Source organism: Apiospora hydei (assembly GCF_038363865.1).
Source record: "Apiospora hydei strain CBS 114990 chromosome Unknown utg000008l_segment0_segment0, whole genome shotgun sequence".
NCBI classification, from domain to species: Eukaryota; Fungi; Ascomycota; class Sordariomycetes; order Amphisphaeriales; family Apiosporaceae; genus Apiospora; species Apiospora hydei.
This window is the reverse complement of record NW_027117367.1, coordinates 3,167,776-3,194,832: the sequence shown is the minus strand read 5'-3', so window position 1 is coordinate 3,194,832 and position 27,057 is coordinate 3,167,776. Positions and strand designations below refer to the sequence as shown.

The 27,057-nt window shown below is 53.3% G+C and overlaps 11 protein-coding genes across 11 annotated transcripts; 5 read left to right on the top strand and 6 right to left on the bottom strand.

Annotated features, from left to right (window-relative positions):
* Positions 1 to 894: 894 nt before the first annotated feature.
* PG997_011567 (uncharacterized protein) lies at positions 895 to 2,565 on the top strand (the record flags this gene model as incomplete). The annotated part of the gene is made up of 2 exons (XM_066815882.1): positions 895 to 1,101; positions 1,303 to 2,565. The coding sequence occupies 2 exons, from the start codon at positions 895 to 897 to the stop codon at positions 2,563 to 2,565; spliced, it is 1,470 nt and encodes a 489-aa protein (XP_066665172.1).
* A 2,635-nt stretch (positions 2,566 to 5,200) lies between these two features.
* Positions 5,201 to 6,210, bottom strand: PG997_011566 (aflatoxin biosynthesis ketoreductase nor-1; the record flags this gene model as incomplete). The annotated part of the gene is made up of 5 exons (XM_066815881.1): positions 5,201 to 5,275; positions 5,341 to 5,443; positions 5,504 to 5,554; positions 5,611 to 6,094; positions 6,168 to 6,210. 5 exons carry the CDS (start codon positions 6,208 to 6,210, stop codon positions 5,201 to 5,203), a joined length of 756 nt encoding a protein of 251 aa, XP_066665171.1.
* Positions 6,211 to 6,669: 459 nt separating this feature from the next.
* Positions 6,670 to 6,936, bottom strand: PG997_011565 (uncharacterized protein; the record flags this gene model as incomplete). Its single annotated transcript, XM_066815880.1, has 1 exon — positions 6,670 to 6,936. The coding sequence occupies one exon, from the start codon at positions 6,934 to 6,936 to the stop codon at positions 6,670 to 6,672; it is 267 nt and encodes an 88-aa protein (XP_066665170.1).
* Positions 6,937 to 7,007: 71 nt separating this feature from the next.
* PG997_011564 (uncharacterized protein) lies at positions 7,008 to 8,056 on the bottom strand (the record flags this gene model as incomplete). Its single annotated transcript, XM_066815879.1, has 2 exons — positions 7,008 to 7,630; positions 7,699 to 8,056. The coding sequence occupies 2 exons, from the start codon at positions 8,054 to 8,056 to the stop codon at positions 7,008 to 7,010; spliced, it is 981 nt and encodes a 326-aa protein (XP_066665169.1).
* Positions 8,057 to 10,018: 1,962 nt separating this feature from the next.
* PG997_011563 (uncharacterized protein) lies at positions 10,019 to 12,054 on the top strand (the record flags this gene model as incomplete). Its single annotated transcript, XM_066815878.1, has 3 exons — positions 10,019 to 10,085; positions 10,131 to 11,109; positions 11,172 to 12,054. 3 exons carry the CDS (start codon positions 10,019 to 10,021, stop codon positions 12,052 to 12,054), a joined length of 1,929 nt encoding a protein of 642 aa, XP_066665168.1.
* Positions 12,055 to 12,504: 450 nt separating this feature from the next.
* Positions 12,505 to 13,887, bottom strand: PG997_011562 (uncharacterized protein; the record flags this gene model as incomplete). Its single annotated transcript, XM_066815877.1, has 1 exon — positions 12,505 to 13,887. One exon carries the CDS (start codon positions 13,885 to 13,887, stop codon positions 12,505 to 12,507), a length of 1,383 nt encoding a protein of 460 aa, XP_066665167.1.
* Positions 13,888 to 15,556: 1,669 nt separating this feature from the next.
* PG997_011561 (uncharacterized protein) lies at positions 15,557 to 16,190 on the top strand (the record flags this gene model as incomplete). Its single annotated transcript, XM_066815876.1, has 2 exons — positions 15,557 to 15,809; positions 15,865 to 16,190. The coding sequence occupies 2 exons, from the start codon at positions 15,557 to 15,559 to the stop codon at positions 16,188 to 16,190; spliced, it is 579 nt and encodes a 192-aa protein (XP_066665166.1).
* Positions 16,191 to 16,361: 171 nt separating this feature from the next.
* Positions 16,362 to 17,642, bottom strand: PG997_011560 (LipA and NB-ARC domain-containing protein; the record flags this gene model as incomplete). The annotated part of the gene is made up of 4 exons (XM_066815875.1): positions 16,362 to 17,006; positions 17,066 to 17,122; positions 17,176 to 17,413; positions 17,512 to 17,642. The coding sequence occupies 4 exons, from the start codon at positions 17,640 to 17,642 to the stop codon at positions 16,362 to 16,364; spliced, it is 1,071 nt and encodes a 356-aa protein (XP_066665165.1).
* Positions 17,643 to 18,211: 569 nt separating this feature from the next.
* PG997_011559 (uncharacterized protein) lies at positions 18,212 to 18,876 on the top strand (the record flags this gene model as incomplete). Its single annotated transcript, XM_066815874.1, has 3 exons — positions 18,212 to 18,341; positions 18,608 to 18,648; positions 18,733 to 18,876. 3 exons carry the CDS (start codon positions 18,212 to 18,214, stop codon positions 18,874 to 18,876), a joined length of 315 nt encoding a protein of 104 aa, XP_066665164.1.
* Positions 18,877 to 19,700: 824 nt separating this feature from the next.
* PG997_011558 (uncharacterized protein) lies at positions 19,701 to 21,875 on the bottom strand (the record flags this gene model as incomplete). Its single annotated transcript, XM_066815873.1, has 1 exon — positions 19,701 to 21,875. One exon carries the CDS (start codon positions 21,873 to 21,875, stop codon positions 19,701 to 19,703), a length of 2,175 nt encoding a protein of 724 aa, XP_066665163.1.
* Positions 21,876 to 23,093: 1,218 nt separating this feature from the next.
* Positions 23,094 to 26,727, top strand: PG997_011557 (ankyrin; the record flags this gene model as incomplete). Its single annotated transcript, XM_066815872.1, has 7 exons — positions 23,094 to 23,208; positions 23,259 to 23,339; positions 23,519 to 23,710; positions 23,772 to 23,796; positions 23,848 to 24,450; positions 24,511 to 25,147; positions 25,393 to 26,727. The coding sequence occupies 7 exons, from the start codon at positions 23,094 to 23,096 to the stop codon at positions 26,725 to 26,727; spliced, it is 2,988 nt and encodes a 995-aa protein (XP_066665162.1).
* Between the last annotated feature and the right edge of the window lie 330 nt (positions 26,728 to 27,057).

Sequence of the window (27,057 nt, the reverse complement as noted above, 5' to 3'; positions counted from 1 at the left end):
CGCTTGGCTCGCAATGCGTACCGCACTGCGCCTTACGCGCCCTGGCCATGGTCCCTGATCAATGCCCCTCGTGGGGCTCGGGCAAGAGTCCGGAGGCATAAGGCAAGAGGTGGAACGACAATCTCCACATACATGAGTGCTTATTGGCTGTTGTCCGGCAGAGCAAGTCACAAGTCGAAGGACTGTTTGTTTGTTTCACCCTGATTCCCAACTTCCCAACTAGAAGCTGCTTGCAGACATACTCAGGCACCTATAGAGCCCGGACAAGACTCGGCAATCTTGGTTGTAGGCGAATCACGAGGGCAGTCGACAAATCCGACCTACAACCTGGCCCCAGTGACTGCGCCGCATCATTTTTGAGAATACAGACGAGCGGACCGATGAACCCAAATGCTTTGCCTCCATCCTGCATCATGTGCAAATTTCCGATCGGCGACTTGCCTAATCTTGCCATCCAGCAGCAGGTGAACATGGGTCTCGTGATGGGTTGCTTCTGAATCGTCACCACATTCTCCCCCAGTCACCCGGTATCTCTCTAGATGAGGGTTTGTCATGATTATGTTGTAGTCGTTGTCGTTCTTGCCTCGGCAAAATATTTCCTCGGAGACAAATCAGGGGACGGGACGAAACCGTACCGTTCGGCCCCTCTCTCCTCTCCCTTCCCCCTTTCTTAGCCCATGCGCATTTGGCTAAATAAAACCCAACCACCATTGGCTGAACGACGACCAACCCCCTCCTCCCATCCCAAGCCCAAGCTGCATGCTACTTGTTACAGGACGCTCACATCCTGCATCGATCACGTGTGGACTCCAAACGCCGCGACTGTAGATCGAGACCAATCTTGGTTGTAGTTCGGCCCTCAAACTGTCTCGAGTTTCTGCTATATCGGTCATCATGCACAGCTTCAAGATCCGATCGTTCATCGGCCTCCTGGCTACTACGTTCTCCGTAGCAGAGGCCGCCGTCGGCTTATGCTCCAAGGCTGATAGTGTCGAGCGCGACGTGGTCGTCATTGGCGGTGGTGCTGCAGGTGCGCACGCGGCGGTTTGGCTGCGCGATCACGGCAAGACGGTCGCGTTGGTGGAGAAGCAGGATACTCTGGTAAGCCTACCTTTCCTTTTCTCCCGTCAATCCTCGAGAAGTATGATATACCAGTCCGAGGCCTATGCTCGGAATCCCGAGTGCTATACTCGAAGCCCCGAAACCTAAACCCGGAATACCGAGTAGCTGTACTCGGAAACCCGAGTACACATCAAGAGTGCCTACGCAAAGAAATGTCGCTGACAACCATTTGTATCACAGGGCGGCCACACCGCAGTCTACCATGACCCCGCCACCGGCACCCCCATCAACGTCGGCGTGCAGGCCTGGATGGAGTACAAGGACACCTTCGACTTCGTGACGCGCATGGGCGTCTCGACCAACGGCTCGATGCACTTCGCGTCGCTGACGAGCCAGTACGTCGACTTCCAGACCGGCAAGCTGGTCGACGGCTACGCGGCCCCCTCCGAGGACGCCAAGTTCGCCGCGCTGCAGGTCTACCTCGACGCGTGCGAGAAGTACGAGGGCATGCTGCTGCCGGGCTTCTTCAACTTCCCCGAGCCGGAGCAGATCCCCGAGGACCTGCTCATGCCGTTTGGGCAGTTCGTCGAGAAGTACGACATCGCGGCCGCGGTGCCGCAGCTGTGGCAGTCGACCGTCCAGGGCGTCGGCAACTTCATGGAGGTCCCTACCATGTACATCATGCAGGCCTCGCCCGCGCCCATGGTCCGCGCCCTCCTCGGCAAGGGTGCCGCCGCCGTGCCGCCCTCGGGCAACCTGCACGAGCTGTACGAGCGCATCGGCGACTTCCTCGGCGACGACGTGCAGTACTCGAGCCAAGCCGTCGCCTCGACCCGCACCGAAGACGACGGCGTCACCGTGACCGTCCAGAGCAGCGTCGGCGACAACAACGCCAATAACTGCACCATCCACGCCAAGCGCCTGCTCATCGCCATCGAGCCGACGGTCGCCAACATGGCCCCCTTCGAACTCGAGGAGAGCGAGCGCGAGGTGTTCGCCAAGCTGGGCTACACCACCGTCTACGCGGGCATCGTGCGCCACCCCGCCCTCAAGGTGGGGACCTCGTACGGCAACACCCTGCCCGCCGCCGCGCCGGCCAACTACACCGTCTACCCCTTGCCCGCGCAGGTCGGGCGGTTCGACTACCTGGACATGACGTCCGACATGTTCTCCTTCACCGCGGTCGGCACGGACGCCGACACGCCCGCGAGCATGCGGGCGCTGATCGGCCAGACCATCGCGGGGATGGTATCAACGGGCGTCGCCGCGGCGGAACCGACCGGGGAGACTGAAGAGGTCGAGTTTACCGCGTTCGCGGACCACGGGATGATGCACTCGCGCGTCTCGGCCGCGGAGCTGCGGGGCGGGTTCATTCAGGAGCAGCTCGGGCTGCAGGGGCGCCGGTCGACGTGGTATACGGGCGCGGCGTTCACGTCGGCTTTCTCGACGGTGCTTTGGGAGTATAACAATATGTTGTTGCCGGATGTGATCAAGGGGATTTAGATTGTTCCATGTGGTCAGGTGCGACCCTGCGTCCAGTATGAGTTGAAGAGAGTAGTGTAGAAGTGAATAGATGCCATTCTCCAAAGTATTCGGTGGTATATTTCGTATGCCTATACGAAGGTATTTGTTAAAGAATCTCCACCTCTTCAGTGTCGAATCCTCGAAAAACCTCATATACTTCATCGAGCGCGGCGGATTTTATCTACCCGTTTATGTCGTCTCCGGGCCTTCTGAAATTATGCAAAGAATTTACCCCGACTCTCACGAAACTATTCGCGTCCGCCCTGCTGGCTTTTTGCAGAATAAGGCAGCGGACATAAAAAGTGTGGTTGTAATCGCAAATAACGTATAGAGGGAATAGAAAAACCTCATGTTGATCCGCGTCTTGGCCGCATTGAACTTCTCCGGTTGGCATTGACACACTATCAATCCCCGATATACTCTTATCCGCCCACCCGAAACTGATATATGACGGGCATGCAGCGAGGCTGCGACGTAACCCATTTAAATCCCGCATTGGATCACGGATGCGCAGGCGGCATGTGGTTACGGCACCCCATGGATCGGAGGTGGCCCGGTGTGCACTTGCGTGGATAATTGTCGAGATTGGCATGGTTATTGCATCCAGATCAGCAAAGAAGACTCGTGAGTTGGTGGACGCCCATGACCAGCTGGGTGCGACGTTGACGGCTGTTGGTGAGGTTTTGCTAGTATCTTGGATCCAGGATAGACTTTGGAGCAGATTTTGCTCCCAGTGCCCTGCTAAATACCCCGTGCCGAGAAGCCTACCATGGGCCGCAGCGAGACCGGAGATGGCTGGAAGCCTATCTTGAGGATACGTGAGCTTGGTGTCCGAATAACCGAACACAACATCGATATACCAGTTACGGAGCAATTTTTGGCGGTCACCTTGGGCCAAACAACCACTGCGGGAGATGGTACCACGAAAGATGTGCTTCCTCATCCTAGCCAAGGGCTTAAACTTATCTTCTGTGATCGAGATGTCATTTTGGGAGTCCTCGCAACATTCCCACAGAATCATGTCTTGGTAGAAATGCAGTATTCGGTTCGACTGTATAGTTGGCCCACGTGACAAATCCAGGCAATCTTCAGCTTACAAACAGGCGTTCCTGGGTTACCCAGCCTCTGTCGATCAAAGGTGAGTGTTCTACCATAGCACTGGTGTCATGTACCATCGACAGCATATAGGCCCCAGAATTCTCGAAGTTCAGGCTGGCCCAGCCGTACTTCAGTGGATCTCTGCTCCCAAAGAGCCCCGATTGACCATTGAAAAAGCCGGAGGCTGACAGGCTCAAGTCGGCGCTAGCATAGTATTCGCCCACACTAGGACATTCGCGTGCCCAGTCACCGGAGTCTGGCGTATCTTGAATAATGCATAAGGAATCAATCCATATATACTCGTGCTCTAGATCCAGTGTGACTTGCATTGCATCCAGGAACAATAGGTTGAACTTCGGATCGTTCAAGGGGACTCTCTCTAAGAATTGCTCGTAGTTTGATGTTGACAAAGTTGTGAAAGATATTGCTCCCCAGCAATGGCTGAGGGTAACGTAGTGTGGAGAGGATTGTAGCGTCGTCTTTTCGACTAATTTGGCCTTGATGTGATTTTAACCCCTGCTCAGCAGAATAAGCCTGGAAGGAATGGGTTGTCCTTTTGTTGGCTTTGTAATTATGGTTCGGCACCTTTCATGCTTGGACAGGCAGTCTTGGAGGCATCTCTTAGTAAAAGCTATCGACCTGGGATTCCAGGTACTTTCTTGCACCTCATGGACCAGTTGAGGGAAGGCTGAATGGAAATCTGATTCCGTGGATTTTGAGTTAGCAGTGGTATAAAAGCCAAGAAAGGGTGATTACATTGTTCTCTAAGCACATCAAATACCAGAGGTTCCTCGCCGGCATCAAGGTAGAATTGCCACCGTCTGATGGTAGCGTTGGGCGGTCTCGTCGCCAAGTGAATATCATACGATCCAGCTGTTTGCTGCGGATCTTGCTCCATTATCAGTCTACAGACGTAACAGCCAGAATCTGGGACTGGGTTTGGTTTGATAGGATACCTATCGTACCCCGACGGTTTCGGTAACTCTCTGTTGGCGCTATCGTCAAGTGCAAGGATCTCTTTCAAGCGGTCCAGAACCGATTCGATGCTTCTAGTGCAGTTTTCGCAAACTCGTAGGCCATATATAGCATTGTCGGTGCCCTGACCCGTTGTTGACGGAGACATCTTGCCTCTCTTTGTAACTGGAAGCCGTTCGTGGGAGGACAACGTGCTGGCACTTGGATTTTATGGGAAGTGAAGAAGAAAAAAATGTGGTTGAAACAGACGTCTGAAGTAAGCACGATGCCACGTTGCCACCCTTTCCGTGTTGGGGGAAAAGTGATGTGGCATGATTATGACGTCTTTCTATTGACTGGGTTTGCTAAGACGGGCGATTGCACAGCGTACATATATGATTCGTGCGGAGATGAATGTTGTCGATGGCAGGTGACACTAGACAGCCAATAGGCCATCTATCTTCAAGTTCAATTGACCACCAATGCTGAAATTTATCTTTGTGGCAATCTTACAGCAGAAACAAATGTGCAGCAGGGACGGATCTTGGGTTCCAGTAAGACATCACCACTGAATCTCCGTACCATCTATGACATGTATGAACTTGCCAGAAGTAGTCTCACGCGTAGCTTCATCGACCTAATCGGAGTCAGTGACTGAGATGATTATACAGCGACATAGACTCATCCAATGGTCCAACTTACCAACTTGGTAATCTTCTCTGCGCAGTCTGCCATTGTGACTGGCGCCCTATCCAATCCCATATGCTCTCTGGCAGTCTTGTTGCCCATATCCGAATCAACCAGGCTTAGCACGTCAGTTAGTGGACTAAAATCAGATCATTCCATTCTGAAAAGCAGAGCTTACCCTGGATTCACTGCCACAGCAATGAGCCGGTCGTTTCCGTGATGAGCCGAACTGTTTGTGACACAAATCGTAAGTTCTCGGCCAGAAGAAGTTTGGCGTTCGCTTACACCGTAATCCAATTCAAGGCCGACTTGGAAATGCAGTAGGCCGGTGCAACCCATGCATGATTGCTTCCCATGGCGCCAATGGAGGCTGCCGCACTGCCGATAGCCACAAACTTGGGATTCCCGGACTTCATCAGCAGTGGATGACAGGCCTGGTACAGCGCCAGCGACCCTAAAGCGTTGACGCGGAACGCGCTTTCGATTGCTGCGAGACTCTCCGTCTCCAGCGGGATGATCGGTGGGCTGACGCCGGCGTTGGCGATCAGGATATCGATGTGGTCGATGCCCGCCGCCTTCATCATCTCTACGGCATCCTTGGCGTCGGTGTCCGAGGCGCTCTCGATCTTGACGACGAGGAGCTTGGGGTTATTGTCTTGGGCCGTAGACTGCAGCGCGGCGACACCTGGTGCATTCTCGTCGCGCACGCTTCCGACGACTGTACAGTTGGGCCGAGTCAGGTAGGACTGGGCCAGGGCGTTGCCGATGCCTTTATATGGGTCAGCATTGCTCTAAGCTTTCGTTAGGGGAGGCTCGGGGATGATGCTTTCGGGCTTGCCTACCTCTACCGACACCGCTGATCACGACGACCAGCTGCTCGGACATGATTGGTTTCATTTGCACAGCTTCTTTACGACTGAATGTGACAGAGGTTGAAATAAGGAAACGTCAGCCCGTCAACTTAGAGAACAAGTAACCGGAGGGATTATTGTCGAATTCGCCATGTAATCTGTTAATACGGCTGGGTGTATAGAGGGGCAATGGCCCGCCTTCTTGCATAATAATGCTTGGAAATCAACCCCCTTGCTTCGGCTAATTCTCTCGACGACCAATGATCTTCACACTTTTCTCGTCTCTGCTGGGCATACGATTTATTCATCCATGCAGACGTAGCAATTTCATAACCAACCATGTAGCATCGTTGCTCCATCAAGGGAAACAATGGCGAGACGAGGGGCGAAGTGTTGGTTCCAAATGTTACGATTAGCTGCAGTATGCACGCACGTGTTAGGTCCTGTGCAGGCACAGCGTCTGGACTCGCGATAAGGTAGTGTTTCGGAGTAACTACTGTGAGCTAGCCTCCATACGGCAAAACATTTCGACTTTCATGGGGTTGAACGCCCCTAATGATAAAGCCGCCCCGGCCGCAGCCGACCCACCACGCGACCGACCGTCGGCATCGGTGGCGATGCCGACATTGCCCCCCTCTTGGCCCAGTAGGACGCCGCCAATGCGCACACGAACCTGGCGAAGGCGCTTGGACCGGTCGGAGTCGTCCAGATAGAACCCCTTCTGCAGCGGGACGCCGTGGTGGCGGGTATCCCGCAGCATCGTCGAGACGTTCAAGGCGACTATGGGATTTGACAGCAATATGAGACCCACAAGTGCAACAGTTCGCTCGCTTAAGACGACGATGAACGACCAAGAGCAGTTTCCCAAACCTGCACCGTGTGATTCCAGATAGTCTCAGCAAACCCGCTCTCGTGGTAGTACCTGAGCGCCTCATTATCCGGCACGACGTTGTTGTTCCTGTTCGTGCGCCACGAACCCGGCCCAATGGCATCGGTGGTAAGCAGGAACGCGTGCCGCTCGCCCGCCTCCTCCAGGGACCGCCCGAAGCAGACGATAATCCAGCCCGAGACGATCTGGAAGGCCGAGGTCAGGGCCCACCAGAAGAGGCCGACCTTCTTGATGGAGGGGCGCCGGGCCCGCTGCACGCGCGTGTGGACAAGGCCCGGGGTCGCGTGGATCAGGACGGTGTGCGGCGCGGGGGTCTCGGCCGCCGACAGGTAGTCAAAGGCCAGGCTCGTGCAGATGGTCGAGTGGCTTACGAGGGACACGATGTCCCACTTCTGGTCAAGGCCGATGTCGTGCTCGTTGATGCGCTTCTCTTTGGTACCGTTGAGAATGGAGAGGACCCGGGGATGGGGCGATTGGCGGAGAAGGGGTAGGAGGTTGGACAAAAGCCGTGCCCGAGCGTAATACGATACGACGAAATTGACATCTAGCCCTTCTTCCTCCGTATCTACGGACACCAACGGTCAGAGCTAGATTGGAATGGGAACAAGGATGGGACATAGAGATCACACTTACAGACTGCACCTTGAAACGGCATACCGCCCGGGCTCATGCAGAGATAGTCCACCTTCTTCTCAGCCGCGAGGATGCGCTTGGAGGCAGCATCGACGTCGCGGATGAGCGAGAGCTGACAGTCGACAAAGACAAACTTGTTGGTCGGCGCCGAAACCCGCAGCTCGTCCATCTGGGATGCGAAACGCGCCTCCGACCGGCCGACGATGTAGAAGGTCGAAGATTGCATCATGGTGGCCAAGCGTCGCATGGTGCTGTTCCCAATGCCGCTCGTGGCGCCGGCAAAGGCGCAGACGCTCCCTTCGTGCTGCGCGCGGGCGAAGCGGGCATTGCTCTCAATAACGTCGCGGACTTTGACCATTGTGCTCGCATTGAATCATAACATAGAAACATGATATTTCGAGGCGAAAAAGGGAGGTTTGCGTGTCGTATGTCTTGGTCAATTAATATATGACCCGAAAAGGTGAGTTGGTTGAGTGTTAGCAGGCGCTGCAACCCTACACGTCACCCGCCCTGAAATCGCTTAGGTTACAGGGGGCTTCATTCACTGACAGGTAGCGGTGCGGTCGCCTGTTGGCGCTAAAATTGCACCCTTGGGGTAGTGATCAGCTCCAAGCCAAAGCTTGTTGCATGCACTGCCAATTCCACGCCAACAGTCGCAAGGGATAGGCGCAAGGGGGTATCACTCCAGGTGGCTGCCCAGTCAAATCGGCCAACTTGCCAATTGAATGAGCTACACAGGCCTAATCATACCTGCCAAGCTCTGTTGGGTTCTGGTGAGTAGGTACTGGGCAAACGACGTCGAAGTGAATCGGGTCGTTCGGGTAGCTGACGACGATTGCTGACGGGGCCATGCGGGGGTGGGTGGAACTCTTTTCACGCAGAGTGCGAACTCTCTGTAGCTTATTTCAACGTCACCCGAACTTCGAGATAGCGGAGGTAGGGGCGAGACTGGGAGAGCCAGTATCCAAATATATTGGCCAGGCCTGGAGGCTTGGGCGGAGGGACAGGGCTCGGACACAGAAGCTATTCCGATTCGACGCACCCCCAGCACAGAAAGCGACGAAGAGTCACGAGAACTCCCAGGGCCAACTATCCGTATCACCACTTCCTAGTCATGATGTTTATCAATATTTTATTGACTACAATACCTCATAGCAACTCGACCCGTCTCCAGTCACCAGTAGGCTGACTGCGGGTCCTGTTGTCCAATCTACATATAAACTGGGAAGTGGGTTGGTGATCTTAGGCAGCGAAGGATTAAGACAGTCGCCACTTGCCCTCCTCATACATATAGAAGCCCCTCCGTAACGATCTCCAGATCAGAGTGATTATGATAGTGTCGGTATCGATTCGCCTCCTGGATCCTAGTTCCTATTGATTCCCCTGGTACCTCCAGCGTGTATCCAACTGTCTCGTTTTTGCCGCTCTTGAGTGACAAGCATGACTGTAAATGAAAAGGCAATGATTTGTCGGGACGAAGGTTGTCTATCGAACTTCGGGAACGATTTGCGGCAATGAAATCAGATTCCGCAGTTCTAAATATCCAATCCGGTTATGCCGTGGTAAGCGCATAGATCCGTACTCAGTGTTTGTCAAAGTTGGGGTTGGGTTGGCTCTCACCCCTTGCTCTTTGTCATTGTTGCGCCCACTTTCTTCACGCTCGTTTCTTTGGCACCCCGAATTCTGTTTTGTTTCGATCCGGATCTCTATGGACATCGTGCTTGCCCTGGCCATTCCGATCGCGTTTGGCTTCGCGGTTCCAGTTCGGGTCGCGTGCTAGTAGTTCCAGTTGATTCTGGCCCGACTAGGTAAGCAACGTCTAGGCCTAGCAGAAGGGTTCCGAACTTACACACGAGTAACAATGTCTATCCAGCCCATATGGATAGTGGTACAACTGGCAGCCCAACAATACGTGGGTTGCCGACATCTTGATCTCCGTGGATGGGCCCCAAGAAGCGTCAGAAAGCAATCTGTTGAAATGGGAGGGGTAGTACTTTTCAAGCCGCGGGAACCTGCTGACCCAAGGAAATCGGCAGGGCATATGACCGACGCCAAGGCAGATTCCATTCAGCCCGATCAGCGATAAACTGCAGCCACCTGTACGAAGTCCGCCTCGTGTTTCAGATGTTGATTCGTCAACACCCCTGCTTGAAAAAAATGACTGTGGCAGTGCATATATTATTAGGTACATGAAAGCTCATGGATCATCGGCATCCGCCACTATTACCGTTCTCATTCTCAGTGCATCCGGCGAAGAGGCGCCCAACTGATCTTGTCCGACATTGGTACATCTTGGTCATTTTCGTGGAAGATCCTCACTATGGCTCTGAACCCATCTGTTAAGCTAGGGCCCTGGACCGATCACGATTGGAGTCTGGCAACGGACGGTAAGTGCTTTTATCAACATGCCTACCAATGCTAATGATCTCAAGGCGCAACTCACCTCCTCACTGTCACTACGACCTGGGGGACGATATGGAAGCTTTCTCTTGGTGTTGTGATTGGTCTCAGCTGGCCATGTGCCAGAGGTATCCTGGTTCGGTGTTGGGCCTGGATGATTCAAATCGTACGATCTACACCAAAAGACTGCCGGGACCGAAGCGAAGAACAGCCACTGTTGCATGAGACTTTTGCAGAGCTCTCAAACGAATCTGAAGTTGCGGATCCAGATTCCGGGAACGGCCTACAAGCAATTAATACATCCAACCTTTCCCCAGTCACACAGCAATCAAGGTCACCTGGTAATTCGGAACACTCAGAACAAACTATGCAAAGTCAATTCTGGCCGGACATTGTGCTAGCCCTTCTTCTTGCCGTAGGAGCAGTTCTCTACGCGTTTGCAGGAGGTGCTGTTGGGGAGCTACCAACCAACAATACCGGTTTGTCTGACAACGGGGACTGCGGATTCTGGGAACTCCAGCGCAACGCCGATTGGAGGATCCAAGACAACGACGATCTAGTCCAGGCGGAGAAGGAGGCGCGGGCGTCACATTACGCAAAGACTTGCTACCGCGAGGAGTGGGTTGACAACAATTCCCAGTGCGAGCTTTTCCAAACACCCACCATCTCACATAGCATGGAAAAAGTCAACTGTCCGTTTCCTTGCCCGGATCCGGACAACTGCATATGTGCGAATGGTATATACAACAGTGCGGTCAAGCTTGACACTGGCACATTCCGTGTCGACAAGCTTGGTTTGAACGCGGCGCATCTGCCCCTTGTCAGGCTAACGTCGACTTTCGTGCCACTCAACATTGACTATGGCTTCGTGGAGGACAAATCTGGGGCAGGCGATGACTTCAAGTTTGAATACTATCTCGGCCCCATCAACGACACTGCGGGATTCAGAAACTTCACGTTCAGTATGCACGGACTTCCTTTCAACTGGGACGTCGCGGCCTACGCAGTTAGGTACTATGGATATACCCACCCCCCCAATTGATACCCGTTCGCTGGACTGACTGTCCCTAAAGTGCATATGAATCAACACCATCGGGCAGCGAGTATGACGCATGGCAGCCCAACAAGGAGCTCTCACGCGACCAAGACACATTCATGACCGTAATTTTTGTTTCCTCTTGTAGGATACTCTACAATGGCCGCTGCGACGACCCCGTCTTTCCAGCTAATCGGGAGCTGTTCCCAATTGATCGTCCCGTTCCCAAGTACTACAACTCGGATCCCCGGCCCAGAGTGCTGGTCGCCATAGACGAGATGCGGGTCTGCGCCAACGACGAGACCGTCTGCGACTCTCCCGACGAGCTCCCGAAAGGCATCAGCCGCGAGCTCCGGTCGGCGTTCGAGATGGCCCGGACAGTGTTTAAGCGGACCTCCACGTACAACTCGCTGCGGTACAGACGAGGCAGCGCTCTCGTGGCCGCCGACGGGATCAGCGACTTCGAGTCGCGGCAGCTGGACGATGAGCAGTGGATAATTGAGAGCGAGGCTCTGTTCCGGACGTCCCTGGCGCGCCTCCAGTTCAACGCGAGGGACTTCGCCATGGGCGACAGACCGCAAGGCCGGTACAGGGATGCTTACAACAACACCACGCCGGATTGGGCACGCTACGGGAACTGCGTCCCGTATAAGTTCCCGCTTCCGAGCCAGTACACAAACATCCGTGTGGGCCACTTTGCATTCCTTCTCGTACCCGTTGGGTTACTCGTCGGTAGCCTTAAGGCTAGTTATCCCAAGAAAGAGTTGCCGTTTTCGGGGTCGTGGCTGGTCTTCGACTCGGTATTATACTACATCATTTCTGCCAATTATCTGTTGGGAAACGCTCTTTGGTACCTTTTCTTGGTTGCGAAGCGGAAAGTTCAGGGAGTTGGAATGCTATTCTTTGAAAATAGGGCTTAGAGTAGGCAGTTCGGCGGAGAAGGGTACAGTTTGTCAACACTTGGCTCTCTGCGTCACTGATATCTCATGGGCGGTTCCTACGAACAAAGTCAAGCTTGTTTTAATGTTCTTTAGCATTACAATTTCTGATAGTTCTCTATATGTAGCAAAGCTATGCGCACTGGTGGTGGCGGGAGGAAACCGCACACCTCGGATGGAACCGGCGCGAGAAACCACTCGTCCACCGCCGCCGCCGGGTCAATCGTCAACTTCCCCTTCACTTTCTTCTCATGAATCACATCCTCTGCAACTTGATATCGACTTCCCCTTCATCCATTCGATAACGTTCCCACTCTTCTTCGAAATCATCCCATCATCCATTATCCCACCCATCCCGCAGTGCTTTTTCCCATGGATCGTTTCTTCCAGGTAGTACCACGTCTCCCCATAGTTCTTCCATTCTCTCTGCCGTCATGATTTCCCATGGTTCAGATTCTCGAGCAACGACAGTGTTATCGGCATTAACCTGACTGGGGTACTGCCACTTGTCAAAGTTCTCCACCAGCTCAACCAACTTCGTACCTGTGACGACTGTGTGATTGATCCGCGACAGCGCGTCAAAGAGCGTGTCCCCTCCCACGATCTTGAGGAAGCGCTGGTACCGGTGCTCGGGCAGGTCCCGATCCGAGGCTTTGCGCGGGAGGAGTCGAAAGCCGCCGCTGCTGCGTCCCCCATTCCCCCCTCTTCCTCCGAGCCCCTGTACCACGCGAGCGGCATCGTGTTGGCGATCGCCATGAACCTCTCGGTCCACCGCTCCGCCAACTTGAACACCGCCTTCGTGTCTCGGATTCGCCGCTTCTGCTTCCTCTTGAAACCCCGGAGGCGCTTGGGGGACAAAGTCTCGATGTCACCCGTGCACTGGCAGAAGACGGTGCCGTGCAGCTTGGCCCCCCTACCTTGGGCCCCCATGCAAGTTTCCACGAAATAGTCGCGCCCCTTGGCCAAAAACATGTCATTCCAGGCCGCGATACGTCGATTGCGCACGTCGTCTGTGAGGGGGCAGATCACGCGGCTGGCCTCGTGGAGCCGCTGCCGCAGCCACTGTTGGCACTCCTCGGCCGAGGCGAACTTGTCGCACGCGGGGAAGGTCAGGGCGATCTCCGAAAACTTGCGGAGGATCTGGTAGTACGTGCAGCGCTGGCAGTAGCGCTTGGCCTTGGGGTCCTTCTCGGCCGCCGTCAGCCCGACGCGCAGGAAGCCGGCCCAGGGCTGGTACATCATCGTATCCGACTCGCCGAGCGGCCACGTGGTCCATTTGTGGAAGGGGTCGAAGGAGCCATCGGCCAGAAGATTGTCGTCGCACCCGTCGCAGGCGGTCTTGGCTCGGCAGTGGAAGCAGATGTTCGGTCGAAATGCGCTGGGGTGGCCGCTTGCGTAGAACTCCACGGCCTCCCGTAGGCACTCCGCTCCGATGAGGTGGCCGCAGCGCAGAACCACGGTGTGTTCGATGTCGTGTTTCTCGTAGAACTCCAGTTTCGACTTCGCGGCCGTCTCGTCGCCGGCGAGCTCGCACTCTTCTTTGACCAGGTCGCCTACGCTGCTCGAGATGGACAGAGTGCGGCGGCAGACGATACAGTCGGAATGCAGAAGCGGTCTCCCCTCCTGGCCAGCCTTCTCCAAGTGCTTGGCAAAATCGCGTATGTAATGAGCAGTGATCACTCTCTTAGGTATCTCAGCCTTGACCAATTCAGTCCCGACAACGGGCTGGTTTACGGGCCTCTTCGTAAAGGACAAGGCCTGGAGAAAATTGGCCACCCAAGTGGTGAAGGTGGAAGGTGTCTCTGAAGAAGGCATGATGGCTCAAAGTGATGTTGAGAAGTCGTAGGTGGTATCAGTCTCGATAGCAATGAAAAGCTCTTCAATTGAATGCTTGTATGTTTGTTGTAGGTGTGGTACCAATGTTCTAATTGTGGACTTGCAGTGTTTGTCGTAGATGGTATCAGGGTCGATAATCTTGGGGGAATGCCGGATGTAGGCTCGTATGGTCTCTTTATATGATTGATGTAATAATGGAGAGAAAAGAAAAAGGTGTTCTTGGGTTGGAAAGTCAGAGGGTTTATATACGTTTCTAGGCAGCAACCGGAGAAAGGCTCGGGTCCTAAGAGAGCGTGCCTCGCTGAGGGCTCTACCGGAGATAGTGTCGATGTGAGAACGAGAATTTATACTCCTGTGGTTGTCCTAAACCTTATTACTACTTCAGTCCCTAATAAACGGCTTCCGACTTTAGTATCTGTTGTGGCTACAGGCCACCAGCCACCTGTGGCTGCCTGTTTCCCCATTGTGTATTAGCTAGCAAGCCAGAACAGCTGTAGATAGGGCATGAGCAACAACATCAATGCATCTCCAGCCTTTGGTCCCAACAGTATCTATCTCCTGTATCCAAATTATGGGGCGCGCGCGCCGGTTCAAGTATAAACCTAAATTGTATCTGCAGTCACTGCTTACCCCAGCATTCCTCTTTTCCTATCGTGTCTTGACCCGAGGCAGCCCGATATCCTCGATACCTATACCATAGTCCATTCTTACCAGCTAACGATCCTATCTCCGCTGGGTGAGATGCTGCGCTGTCCCCTCTGCGACACAATAAACCGTGAGTAACCCAACTAGATCAAGGCCATCGCCGTTACGTGTAGAGATCCGTAAAGACACCTATGAACGGTCTGCTCGGGATATTACTCTGGGAAATTCTACTCTGAGGTCAACTATTCATCCAACTATCAAGGAGTTACAAGGTGATGAATTCAACGCTACTTGCTCGGCCTCGATAAATAGAAATTTCAAAAAGCGGGTGCGTAGTGTAACATTTCAGTTGCATACTAGCTCAGCTCGGGGTGGTGGGAGGTCAGTGCATAAACAAATACCCTGATACCCAATTATATCTGGCTTGCACATCGGCTTCACCCCCAGAAATAGGGGCGCGCCTCGGTTCAAGTAGACATCAGGTCTTCCATGGTGGCCAGCCGAAGCGCTGCGGCTTGGATAATCTTGGCAGCACCAAATGGGGGCCGGCGGTTAGCATTCTTTCTAGATCTTTAATTCAGTCGCACTCTACATACTTGACACACGAGTGCTTCATGTGTCACAATCCGTATCTCATCATGGTTGCCCCGCGCCTGCTCCGATTGTCGAGAGTTGGACTGGTGGTTCTTGGTATCTCTTCCGCAGCTGAAGCACAAGCTTGTTATCTCCCCGACGGCTCGGTTTAAGGGTACAAGCCTTGCAGCAATTCCGGGGTGGCCTGCTGTTACCACTTCACCGAGGCGTATCGCGACATTTGTTACAGCAATAGCCTATGTCAGAGCCTATACTTTGGCTGTATGTATCGAGGAGCGTGTACTGACAAGAACTGGGGACGAAGATGTCCCAATGTCTGCAGTGGTGGTGAGTAAATCACATCGAGATGTCGCTTGACCGTAGTATTGGACGTCCACCCAAAAGTTGATATATGGGCAGGACATCTTAGATGAGATCAGACATACTAAATGAAGAAGTCGGCAATGATCAGGTTCTACTTCGTTTCTGCAAGGAATTCAACGGCTGGTGCTGTGATCTCCTCGACTCGAAGACCGACTGCTGTTCCAGCGACGTTGGATTCCAGTTGAACAACGCGACCCTCATCAACTACGACTTCTTCCAGCAGCAAAGAGACTACACCTTCGATTTAGCCGATGCATACACTTCCGTTGTCGCAAACACTTGGGGCTCCAATACGGCACGTACTACTAGGCAGTACCCCGACCGGGTCAGCGACGTCAATGCCTATGCCGACAGGGACCAACTCGGCCGATGCAAAGCTCCCCACTGATGCTTGCCCGTCGACTCTGTCCATCGCTCTCGAAGCAGGCCTCGCTGCCGGCCTGGGCGTGCCCCTGCTCATACTACTTGCCGTGTTGCTGTGGATGCTTGCAAAGCAGAAATACAATAGACCGGATACTACGAACATGTCAGGCAAGGGCATCGGCTTAGCGAAGTTGAAAGACGTACGAGCACGAACTCAGCCAGATGTATTGCAGTATGAGTACGTTGGCGGTCAGCACAAGTGGGAGAAGGCTCAACTTCACGCGGAAGAGCGCCGCGTAGTTGCGGAGTTGAATTAGAAGACTGGTGGCCGGTTCACAAAAGCTTGTTTCTCTCTGGAAAATGAAGTATAATCGTTTGTTATGTTGCTACTATTGTTTACACGATGATGCTATATGGTATTGTGGGCCATCTATAAAGACTCGAAGTGGTTTTAGTGCTTCTGCCGGAAAGCTTAACCAGAACACGTCCTAATCGCCAAAATACATGTCGCCATTCACTGTTTGTGAACCATTGACCACGTTAGACTTCACAACGTTGCCCCAGATGGTGATACCGCTGGATTGGTCAGTTGGTTCAGCCATCAGGAGCTCCTTCAACGGGAGACTATTCACTCTGGAAAGGCCCCGCCGCAGCGTTCCGTCCGATGTCCTCAAGCCGTCAACCCATCTTTTGAGTTCTCCCGTGATGCTGAGAAAACCCAGCTCATCCGGGCTGGAAAAGCGCACCATGTCTCGGTGGTTGGCTCGGATCCCGATAGCGGGATACCCATGCAAAATTGCCGAAGTCTTTGGTACGACCTCGCCAATTCCTTGTAGCGGTAGCTCCTCGTAGCAGCAGGATATGCTGATCGGGGGATACCCATCAAAGGTTCTAGAGCGGAGCATCGTGTGGAAGTCATCTTGGATCCTTGATAATACTTCCGAGTCTCTTCTCAACACCCCCAGGATCCTCGGGTTGGTGTCCTTGATAAGCCCTATCAGCTTGGCGAGGCGTTCCGCCGATGTCGCTAGCCCAGAGCCGGAATGGGGCGTACCGAGGAATAGGATCCCATAGGTGCACTCTAGTATGGCTCGTAGGTGGCTTTCGGGGCTGTTTTGAGAGGCCAGAAGAGCCTGTATATATGATATGATTAGTAATACTAAAGCGTTACAATGGGAAACCTTTTGCTCACATCTTCACACATAAGCCCGCCCATGCTATGTGCGGCTAGTATGATGGGCCGATCGGTCTGCAGGCTATTTAGCCGAGTGAGCCCAATATCCGGACACATATAACACATACACTATTGCTCTGGGCTCTGTACGAGGAGAGCCTATGCAGGAAATTTTTCGCGTGATTGCCAATAGTGTTGCTGGACACCACACCAAGCGCACTGATGGGATTTGAATCGTAGCCGTAGGTCAGGATGCGACAATCTGGGAGTTCTGATGGCAAGAGAGACTCCAGCCACGATTTCTCAGAGCCTGGGACGGTCCATGTTCTCTCGGGGTCGCCTTTGAGGCCGTGTACGAATATTACACTTTGGGGTGGTGGGTGTCAGCAGCCAGCCTGATTTGAATTCACCGCCTCCGACGCGATCCAAAGGCAGGGTGAGGCCTCGGCGCCTCTTGGACTTACTCTGCAACCGCTTCTTCGGGCGCATGGAGCGCTTTGATTCCGTAACTCGTTGGAGAACTGCCGTCTTCTACGACGACCGTCTCGGCTGACTTCGCGGACGATGTCCATGATTTTCGAGACAGGAACGTCATTCTGTGTTCGACAGGAGAGCACCCTTCAGTGTGGGCGGTCGGGCAGTCAGGCCTTTCAGTGAAGAAATCATGCCTTGCAAGGAGGGGAACAGGGGAGGGGGCCAGAAGCAGGCTGGGTATGCATGGTAAGCTGTACGTGGTTCCGGGCCCGCACGGTGAACACTCATATATATACGTACTGTGCATTTCGCTTTCGTGGGCGCTGCCAAGCCCAAGCCCCAGCCCCTTTCTCCGCCTTCGCGACATCCTCCAACGACTCTGGGGTATCTTTAGCAAAAGATGAGGGGTGGGGAGATCTAATTGAACAGCGCCAAGTTGCCTTGTCTGACAGACACCCTGTACGTTCGCGCCCATCTCATTCAGGCCTGCTCAGTCCCTAGACACTGGGAGGCAGCCATGCCTGTAGCCTAGCTACATAAAAATGTATTTATCCAAGGCATTTCGCAGGGCAAGGCACTCTGGCCACCTAGCTGTTCATCCCCGCACACCCGCTGATGCAAACCAACGCCTTCCTTCTTTCGCGATTTACATACACATTCCAACCTTGAAGGTTTTTACACATCGTAACAATGTTGGCGACCAGAAACCCCCCGTTCCGCTACGGCTACGACCACCACCACGAGGGAGAAGGAGTTCCACGGCACTGGGAAACATGGCAGGAGATTGGATGGGGTCCCGGCCAAGTCGCCCGACGCACACGTGGATAACCCCGACCCATGCTGTCACGCATTGTTTGTTTTAGTAACAGCCAATCTAGCAGACCGATGAAAACAAGGCGAGCAATGAGAATAAGAGTAAAGTGGAAATCGGCGGCACTGTGCACAAATCCGTTGTAGCGAAGAAGTACGAAACTACCGGCAAAATCGCTTTCAGTACGTATCGTCCCCCATCCTGCCCAAATAGATAAAACAAACACCCCTAGCTGGTTGGGCTCAATCGCTGACTAGCCCCTCATTCCGTTCTAGGTGGCCAGGTAAGGGAGCAGGTGAAAGAGGTTAAGGAGAAGGTATGTACTAAAGCCGGCCACTAACCCCTCGAAAACTGAACCGGGGCTTAGTAGAGGAGATGCTGACAACACATGTGTAAGCAGGAGGAGACCAAGTCCGAGGGAGGTGTGACGAAGACTGTACGAACCCGAACGTCCACGACAGCAACCATTTACATTGAGGGAGACGTGGAAAAGTCCTTGGTAGCGGAGCAGATTAAGACCGAGGGCGATCTGTTATTCGACTAAGCTACCTCGCTCTTAGTGGACCGACCACACCGAAGGCTTACTCAACTCGAGGTATAATGGGCGTCTGCTACCCAACGTGGATAGGCATAAATGGCAGGGCACGAACTCCTTGTCAGATTCCTGAATGATTGTGGTGTTTATTTTGGCTGTGGTCTGCGATAGCTACGGTGGTTTCCTGATTTTGTTCATATCAATTGACTGCGACGCTCCTAACTCCGCCATCCTACTCTACAGTCTCCCTTGAGAATTTCTTCATCCGCTTCAGTTGTTTCTCCTTGCCATAACTAGATCGAGGCGACACCTGTTGGCTGTGCGACCCCTCGGAAACAGACCTGGCCAAGCCCTTAGGCAGAGTCATCTCCAGAGACGTACGCCCATCCTCTCCTCCCAGATCTGTCTGTGTGACGGAGTCTTTGTACACACTCGCAGCCCTGGACTGACGCCCACCGGACAAGCTGGGTGCTGATGCAGACGGTGGATACCCTTCGAGCCCCGTCAATCCAGGTGGAGAAGGCACCAGGTATACAGCCGAGTTCTCCTCATGATTCACCAAAGAATTTCTGATGGGGTTCGGCGAGGTCTCGTAGTCTCTATCAAGTTGTGCCCGTGGTAAGTCATTATCCTCTAGGCCGTGTGAGCTCTCCACCAAACTCCGGTTCGACTTTCGATACGCCTTTGTAGGCGCCTCGTAGACAAGGGGCCTGTCGGAAGGGGTTGGATGGGAAGAGGGTGGGCGGGAAGACCGCGACCGCGAAATACCACTACTGGGCGACATTTGAGTCTCGATAGTGGTTTGTTGGTAGATTGCGCGATCTTCAGCAGCCTCAGAGCCCGACGCGGTTCTGGCATAGGGTTGGAAATTGTTGCCGATTGTGGATCGCGGATCCGGCCGCGGGTTCCCTTCCTTGGTTCCGGATCAGTACGGTTGCCTGCGGGATAGGGGGAGGGTGGCGTCTGAGGTTTAGATCGGAACTGAAACCTGATAGGGAAGGCTCTGGTGCCATATTATGCATTAGATTGGATGGGTTAGCCCGATACGTTGGATTTGGCATGTGAAGTTGCTGCTGAGATCCGAGATGGCTGAAGTAATGTTGCCCGAACGGGTTCCCGCTATAGTTGTTAAGGTGATTGCCCACGCTTGCTGGTCGCCCGCTAGTTGTTTGAGCTGGAGCTGGAGCGCCCCAGCCTAGCCGCTGATACCCAAGGTTTGCATTCGGACCATTCCAGGCGAATCTAGGTTCAACAGGACCCATCGGCGGTGCCACTGGCTCAGGAGGGCGTCTTGGGTCGAGGTTGGGGAACGGATGGGAAATTCCTTGTCTGTTGGTTTCGTACACATGTCGACTGTCCATTCGTGAGTGAGGGTATGTATTCTGAAGGTTGAAGTCGACTATGCTCTGATCAGGATCAAGATAGTCATCCACGTGTATTGAGTCGCTATGCAGGCTGACTGCATCGTCTCCTTGTAGCGTGTCCCTGATCACTCGTTCAGTGCCCTGCTGTATCTCCAGTCTCATCTTTTCCATGTCCAACTTCCGTTGCTCTGAACCGATGATTTGGTTAGCTTCCATCCTGACCTTCGCCTCGATGCCTTCTTTGTACTGTTGAAGCTCATCTGCTCGTCTCCGTTTCATCTCGAACTCGTATTCCAAGCGCTTCTCGATGTGTTGTTTGCGGAGCTCTTCTCTCAACGTCCTTTCCTCGTCCTCACGTCTTTCGGCCATTAGCTGCGCTCGTATTTCCCGCTCGAGGTACATCCGCTTCTCGACCTCTCTTTTCCTACGCTCCGCCTCCTCGGCAATTTCAGTCTCGATTCGTCTCCTCATGTCGATCTCCAAACTCAGGACTTTCTGCTCTTCCGCCTTCCGAAGCCTCTCTTCATCCCTTAGTTTCTGTTCCATGTGTTCCCTTGCCTCCTGGGCCGCTTGCAGGACTTTGTTCTTGTACTCTAGCCTGGCCATTTCCTCCTTTTGCTCCTCTATCCTCTTCTGGTTAACGGTTTCTAACTCCAGTTTGGCCTGCTCCTTCAATTTGTTGGCCTGCTCCTGTTTTTCCGTCGCGTCGTGCAGCATGTCCTTCTCGAGCTCTCTAACTCTGTACTTCTTAATGATGTCGTCTTTTTGCGCCAGCTCATTTCGGTTGTCTTCAAGCTCTTTCATAACCTTCAACCACTCCGAGTCTGGGCCCTTATTCCCCCACTGGGCCTCAACTCGTACAGGTGCTTCGGGTGCTTCAGGTGCCTCAGGTGCTGCTGGTGCTGCCCGACGGTCTGCTTGGGGATCCGCTCGCTGATCCGACTGCCACCTTGCTGTCGGTGGATCGTTAGGGCGTAAATTGTAGGACTGGTTTCCGTAGTTGACGGGTTGATATTGTTGAGAGAAGCTGGGTTGGCTGGTATTGAAGCGCTGTGTTGGATATGACTGTCGTCCGTAGTAGGGTGCCCCTCCAAAGTAAGGGCCACTAAACTCGCCCTCTTCGTCTATCCTCTCGAATTGATTCACTGGATTGAACGGTTGCCTATAGCGTACCGTCTCTCCTGTCGGTCTGGGTGGCCCTTCGGCGAATGCTGCATCAGCAGGTTTCCCAGCGTAGGATAGTTGTGGTCGGCGCATCCCATGGATGTCGGTAAACCCGACATCATAATCACTCTGCTTCTGGAGCCTATTCAGAGTTGCTTGTTCCCTCCGATGCCTCTGTCCTGGTATTCTCGGTCCAGCGTTGTTCAGAGCATCAGAAGATGGCCCTCCGTGATCGTCCCTTGGAGGCTGCCTGCTGAGTGATGGCAAGGGGAACGCTTGATAGTCACCCGATCGGTCAACTTCGTCCCTATGTCTCCGACGCTCGTGCGTCTTTGTCGATTTCCTCTCCCTAGCCTTTGAGGCATGATCGGGAACAGTTGGGTCTCCTGCTTGCGCAGCCGTCGACCCTGCTCGGCCAGGCAAATCGGAATCCGACGCATCTTCAACAGCTTGCCATGGTGCTCTGTCTGTTGTTGGCATTGCTGGGGCCTCTGGCGGCGGCGTGTGTGTGACAGCTTGATTGCTGTAATTTGTTTCGGAGTCTTGTACGGCATCATGAAGGGCTCCGTTCATTTCGTCGAGCGACATTGAAGCCATTGAAACATTTTCATATTCGTTTGCCATAGCGTCTCTCCACGTCGGGTGCTTGTCTTCGAGGCCTCCCTATTATCGTCTTCGATTCAATGCGTAGATGGAGAGAATAGGAGCAGGCAATAACGTTGAGGGCTGAAACCAATTGGAGCGACGGACTCCAAATAACGGAAACAGCCACCCTAGGAATTCCGACCATGAATTATTCTGGGTACGATGCCAAGGTGCAGGGTGAACAATCTCACTATGGTATGTGTGGCATTGCTGACAGGTGTGTATGTATAAACCCACTATGCCCTCACCTCCAAATGTTCAGCTTCATGTATGATAAGCTTGAGCGGGGTTCGAAATGGATTATGGCGGGATAGGCTGACTGCGTCTAGTTGGCTGCAGCTGGTTCGGTCTGGAACATGCGCGTTTCATTTGTCAAGTCAGCCAGATGCTACCAACCAGTGTCAGCACAGCCTCTGGGCCTCAGAAGATAAGGTGATCGGATACAATGGATCTGCGAACACCCAATTTGCCGAGGCACCACTATGGTAGATAATGGGTACTTGAAAACTTTGTCATAATACACAACGGTAAATTTGATCTATTGCTCGATACTCTACGTACAACTTAACCCTTTGAGTTTGATCGTGAATGACATTCATTTTGTACATACCAATTCGTCCCCCAGCTCCTGCTTTGATTGCAACCCATCTTCTCAGCTGAGCTGGTCGCGAACGGCAAGTTGCCGTGTTGTGGCTGACAAGACGCATTCGGTGAAGCCAAAGGCCGACTGGTATCATTGGTTGCAATGGTCTCGCTTAATGTGATAACAGGCTGGGCTGCGTCAGGCGCATAAAGCGCCGCCCCCAACACAGTGCGCGCGTCATAGGGCTGACTGTCAGCCACGGGAAGAGCCAGGCAAGAGGAGGGAGGGAAGAATGGCCAGGAAAGAAGGGGTAAGTAAGAAGGCTGCAGAATGAACTTTCGGTCGAACGCCTAAAGCCATCATGCTCCTTAAAATTTTCAGATATTATAATTACACTTGCCATCCTTCCTGGACTGACTATACGCATATCCTAAGTTTCGTGGCGAATGAAAAGTTCCGCGCTCCATAGCATGGGTGAGGCAAGGGACACTCAAAGCCAATCCATGGCAGACCGGCTTGGTGTTGGAAAAGCGGACCATTCTATCATTGCTGCAAGGCTTGCGGTTGGTGGTGATGTGGGTTTCAGTACGTACGAAACTCGCGGTGGTATATACAGACTAACTAACATTGTGAAGGACTCCAAAACCCAGCAGAAGCAACGCATGTCAACTCTATCATTGGGAACTCTGTCGTTATCAAGAAGGGGGTGAAGTATCGTAGGTGACTTTCTATCATACGCGTAATGGCCTTTCCATTACAGTTGGAACAAATGTTCACACATTCCTCTGTCCGCTTGGTGTTAATTGGGCTAACTCGATAAGAAACCATCAATCAATGTAGGGACAAACCGAAATTGGGGTGTTGGACACCAGCTTACCTATGAAATATGACGCAGCCGAATCTCCAAATAGGTTCAAAATCATTCAATGGCTCAAGAAACACTCACGACTTGACTCACACAAGAAGAAAGATCGCCTTGAAACTGCTGCCCAAGCCTTACCTGATACTTGCAACTGGATCTTCACAGATAAGCGGTTTTCTTACTGGCGTGATGGAAACAGCAACCGTCTGTGGTGTTATGGAAACCGTAAGTGCTGCCCAGGATAACACGGTAGAGCATTTATGTGAGCTAAAGACTTTGTTCCCAGCCGGAGTTGGCAAAACAGTCCTAGCGTAAGTTACTGCCGCCTCAAGCCCCTGAAAGTGTGTACTAACTGCGTATAGAGCAAAAATCATCCGTCATCTCGAGAAGGTCGTCGACAGAATGAGGCTGGGCGACGAAAATATGCGAGCAGTTCTGTACGTTTACTTTGACTACCAAGAGCGTGAAAACCAGACTCCAGCCGCAATTCTAGCAGACCTACTATCGCAAATGCTGTCCCAGAAGCGTTATGTCTCAGATGACATGACCAGAAAGTACGACGAGTGGCACGGATCAGAGGAAATGTTGGGCAACCAAAACTATTTGCGTCTTCTCTTTTCAGAAGCAATAGCGTTCCAACAGATCTACCTCGTCTTGGATGGACTGGATGAGTATTCTGACGAAACCAAGGAGAACCGACCACAAACGCTCATGGACATCATCGCGCAGCTGCCGAGCAACTTCAAGGTCTTGGTTATGTCGAGAAATGACCCGACAATCTCGAAATCTCTTGACTTCAACGGCAAGATTCCTATTGAAGCAAAAACTAAGGACATAGCCGCGTTTTTGGAGTGGAGGATCGGCCGTTCGGAAGTTCTGAAACAAACGATAACGGCCAAGTTCCAGACGGATGATGGCGCTACGTCGAAAGCCTACGAGGGTTTCGTCACAAAGTCTCGAGGAAAGTGAGTAGGGGGGAATGTCAAAACCCGACATGCGCATTTGGCTGACTTGAAGCACGACAGTTTTCTTCTGGCCCAACTGCAGATGGATGCCTTTGAGGGACGAGTCGGCCGAGGTATGGGTTCGATAGAGAATTTCCATGGAGATTGGTCCTACTTCTACGATGTTGCTTTGCAACGGATATATGCCCAACAAGATTCCGACAAATGGAAAGCACTCGCAACCCTGAGCTGGGTGTGCTATGCGGCCCGACCCCTCTCAATCGCAGAGCTAAGCCAGGCTGTAGGAGGGTATAGGACTGCGGATACGATCGATGGAGCTACACTCGAAGCCATATGCGCGGGCCTAATCATCATTGATGGTTCTGGCACCACCCGTCTGTTGCATCATACAGTCCACGAGTTCCTAGAACAGAACGAGGTTTTCTCCCTCCAAAGCGCTCACCTGTCCTTGGCTCGCAGATGCCTGAGGGTACTCCGGGAACGCCCGAATGTGCAAGGGATCGACAATTCTCAACATCTCTCGTCCCAGAGACCGGCATATCTGAAGTATGCTGCAGATAACTGGGGTTACCACGTGCGACGCTCACAAAAAGACTCCGCAGCCTGGAGTCTTGCCTTGGAATTCCTGAAAGACGAATTGAGCTTATCAGAGGCCACAGAATACATGGACAGCATTCCTACCCACCTCAAATCATGCGTAACTGCTTTACACATATCCACGTTCTTCGGGTCGAAAGCGCTCGTGTTGCACTCCTTAAACCGTCTTCAGGTCCCGGTAGACGCAGGCGTCGATACAGCGCACACGGCAACCCATTGGGCCTTGATATTTAAAAAGCCCCGTATACTACAGGTGCTGTTGGAAAGCGGGGCGAGAGTCAACGCTCAAGACGCTAGAGGGAGGACACTACTTCATTTGGCAATTTCGAACCATGATGAATCAAGCGCCGAGATACTACTCCGAGGTTCACTGGGCTCGGACGTAGATATCAAGGATGCGAGGGGTACCACCCCCTTCACTTGGCTGCCGACGAAGGCTACTCGTGGGCCGTCGAACTCTTGATCCGCCACTGCGGAAACATTGATGCTGAGGACAATGATGGCTTCAGTCCGCTTCGCCTAGCCTTCAAAAGTGGCCATCAAAATATCATCACGATGCTTGTGGATGCCAGGGCCGATATGAATACCCCCTCATCCCGGGATCGCTGGCTGATCTTGAACACAGCTGCCAGCCTAGGGGACGACAGACTGGTCCGCTTCCTCATCTCGAGAGGGGCGGACCTCAACAAACGGGACGGCGACGGGTGGACTCCAATCCAGCTGGCGGTCCGGTATGGACGTACAGAAACGGTGCATACGCTCTTGGAGAAGGGTGCAGAGCTGAGCAGCAAGGACAAACTAGGCGATACCCTTTTGCACAGTTTTATCAAGAACTGGACCAACGTCACGGACAAGTCTCTGTTCTGGATTTTAGTTGAGCGCGGATGTCCGTTGGAGCTGAGGGACTCGGAAGCTTTCACCCCGCTCCAACTGGCAATCGCCTGTGGGAACATGTCGGCGGCCTGGCTGCTGGTTCACAAGGGCGCAAATACAGGGGGCAAGAGCTGGCAGGGCCAGACACCGCTTCATACCGCCGTCACATACAACCAGCTCCCAATGGTCAACTTTCTCCTGGACCAAGGGGCCGACTTCGAAGCTCTCGACAACCAGGGCTTCTCCCCAATGCATACCGCCGCGGCGCTGGATCGGATTGCTGTGATGGCTGCCTTTATATGCCGCGGCAAGGGCATAGATTTCCGAAACAAGTCCGGACTTACACCACTCCATATCGCCGCCGAGAAGAACCGACCTGCGGCGGTCAACCTACTTCTTCAAAACGAGGCTGATCCCGACGTTGGTGATCGGTCCGATCGCACCCCTCTGCACTTGGCCATTGTGGAGAAGAGCTGGGACGCGGCCGGACTGCTCGTCGAGGCTGTGCAGCAGCTCGACAAAGCAGACCACGAGCAGCAGTGCTACCTGCACCTAGCCGCCTTCTCCGGGGGTTCGAGCTGGTCGAGACGCTGCTCAAGGCCGGCATCCCAATTGACCAACGCGATGTCAGGGGCGCACCCCGCTGCATGCAGCCATCGTCGCCCGAGATACCATGATCGCGTGCCATCTCATCCGGAAAAAGGCCGACGTGAACCTCGTGGATGCGGACGGCTGCAGTGCGCTGCACCACGCGGCGAAAGTCGGAGAGGAGGCCCTCATACCATCGCTGACTCGCAACGGCGATAAGCAGTTGCGGAATAACAACGGAAAGACTCCGATGGAGGTTGCGGGACTAGCAGGACATAGCCAGATACCATGGGCATAGATGTTTGGGACCTATTTTGACGGCAATGATGAACAACACGAAGGCGCAAATGCGTGGCAACTAGACTGCCAAGGCAAGACACCATAAGACACCACACCGATCTCGCGTTCTGTCAGCTTCTGACCGAAAAGGCCTTTAGACGGAAGAGAATGTCATGTAAACTGGGCAATCAGGTTACTATCAACACCTCGCTCAGCCGCAGTGGTGGCAGGAAGTGCGTCGGATACGCCCTAACCTAGATCTTCAATGGC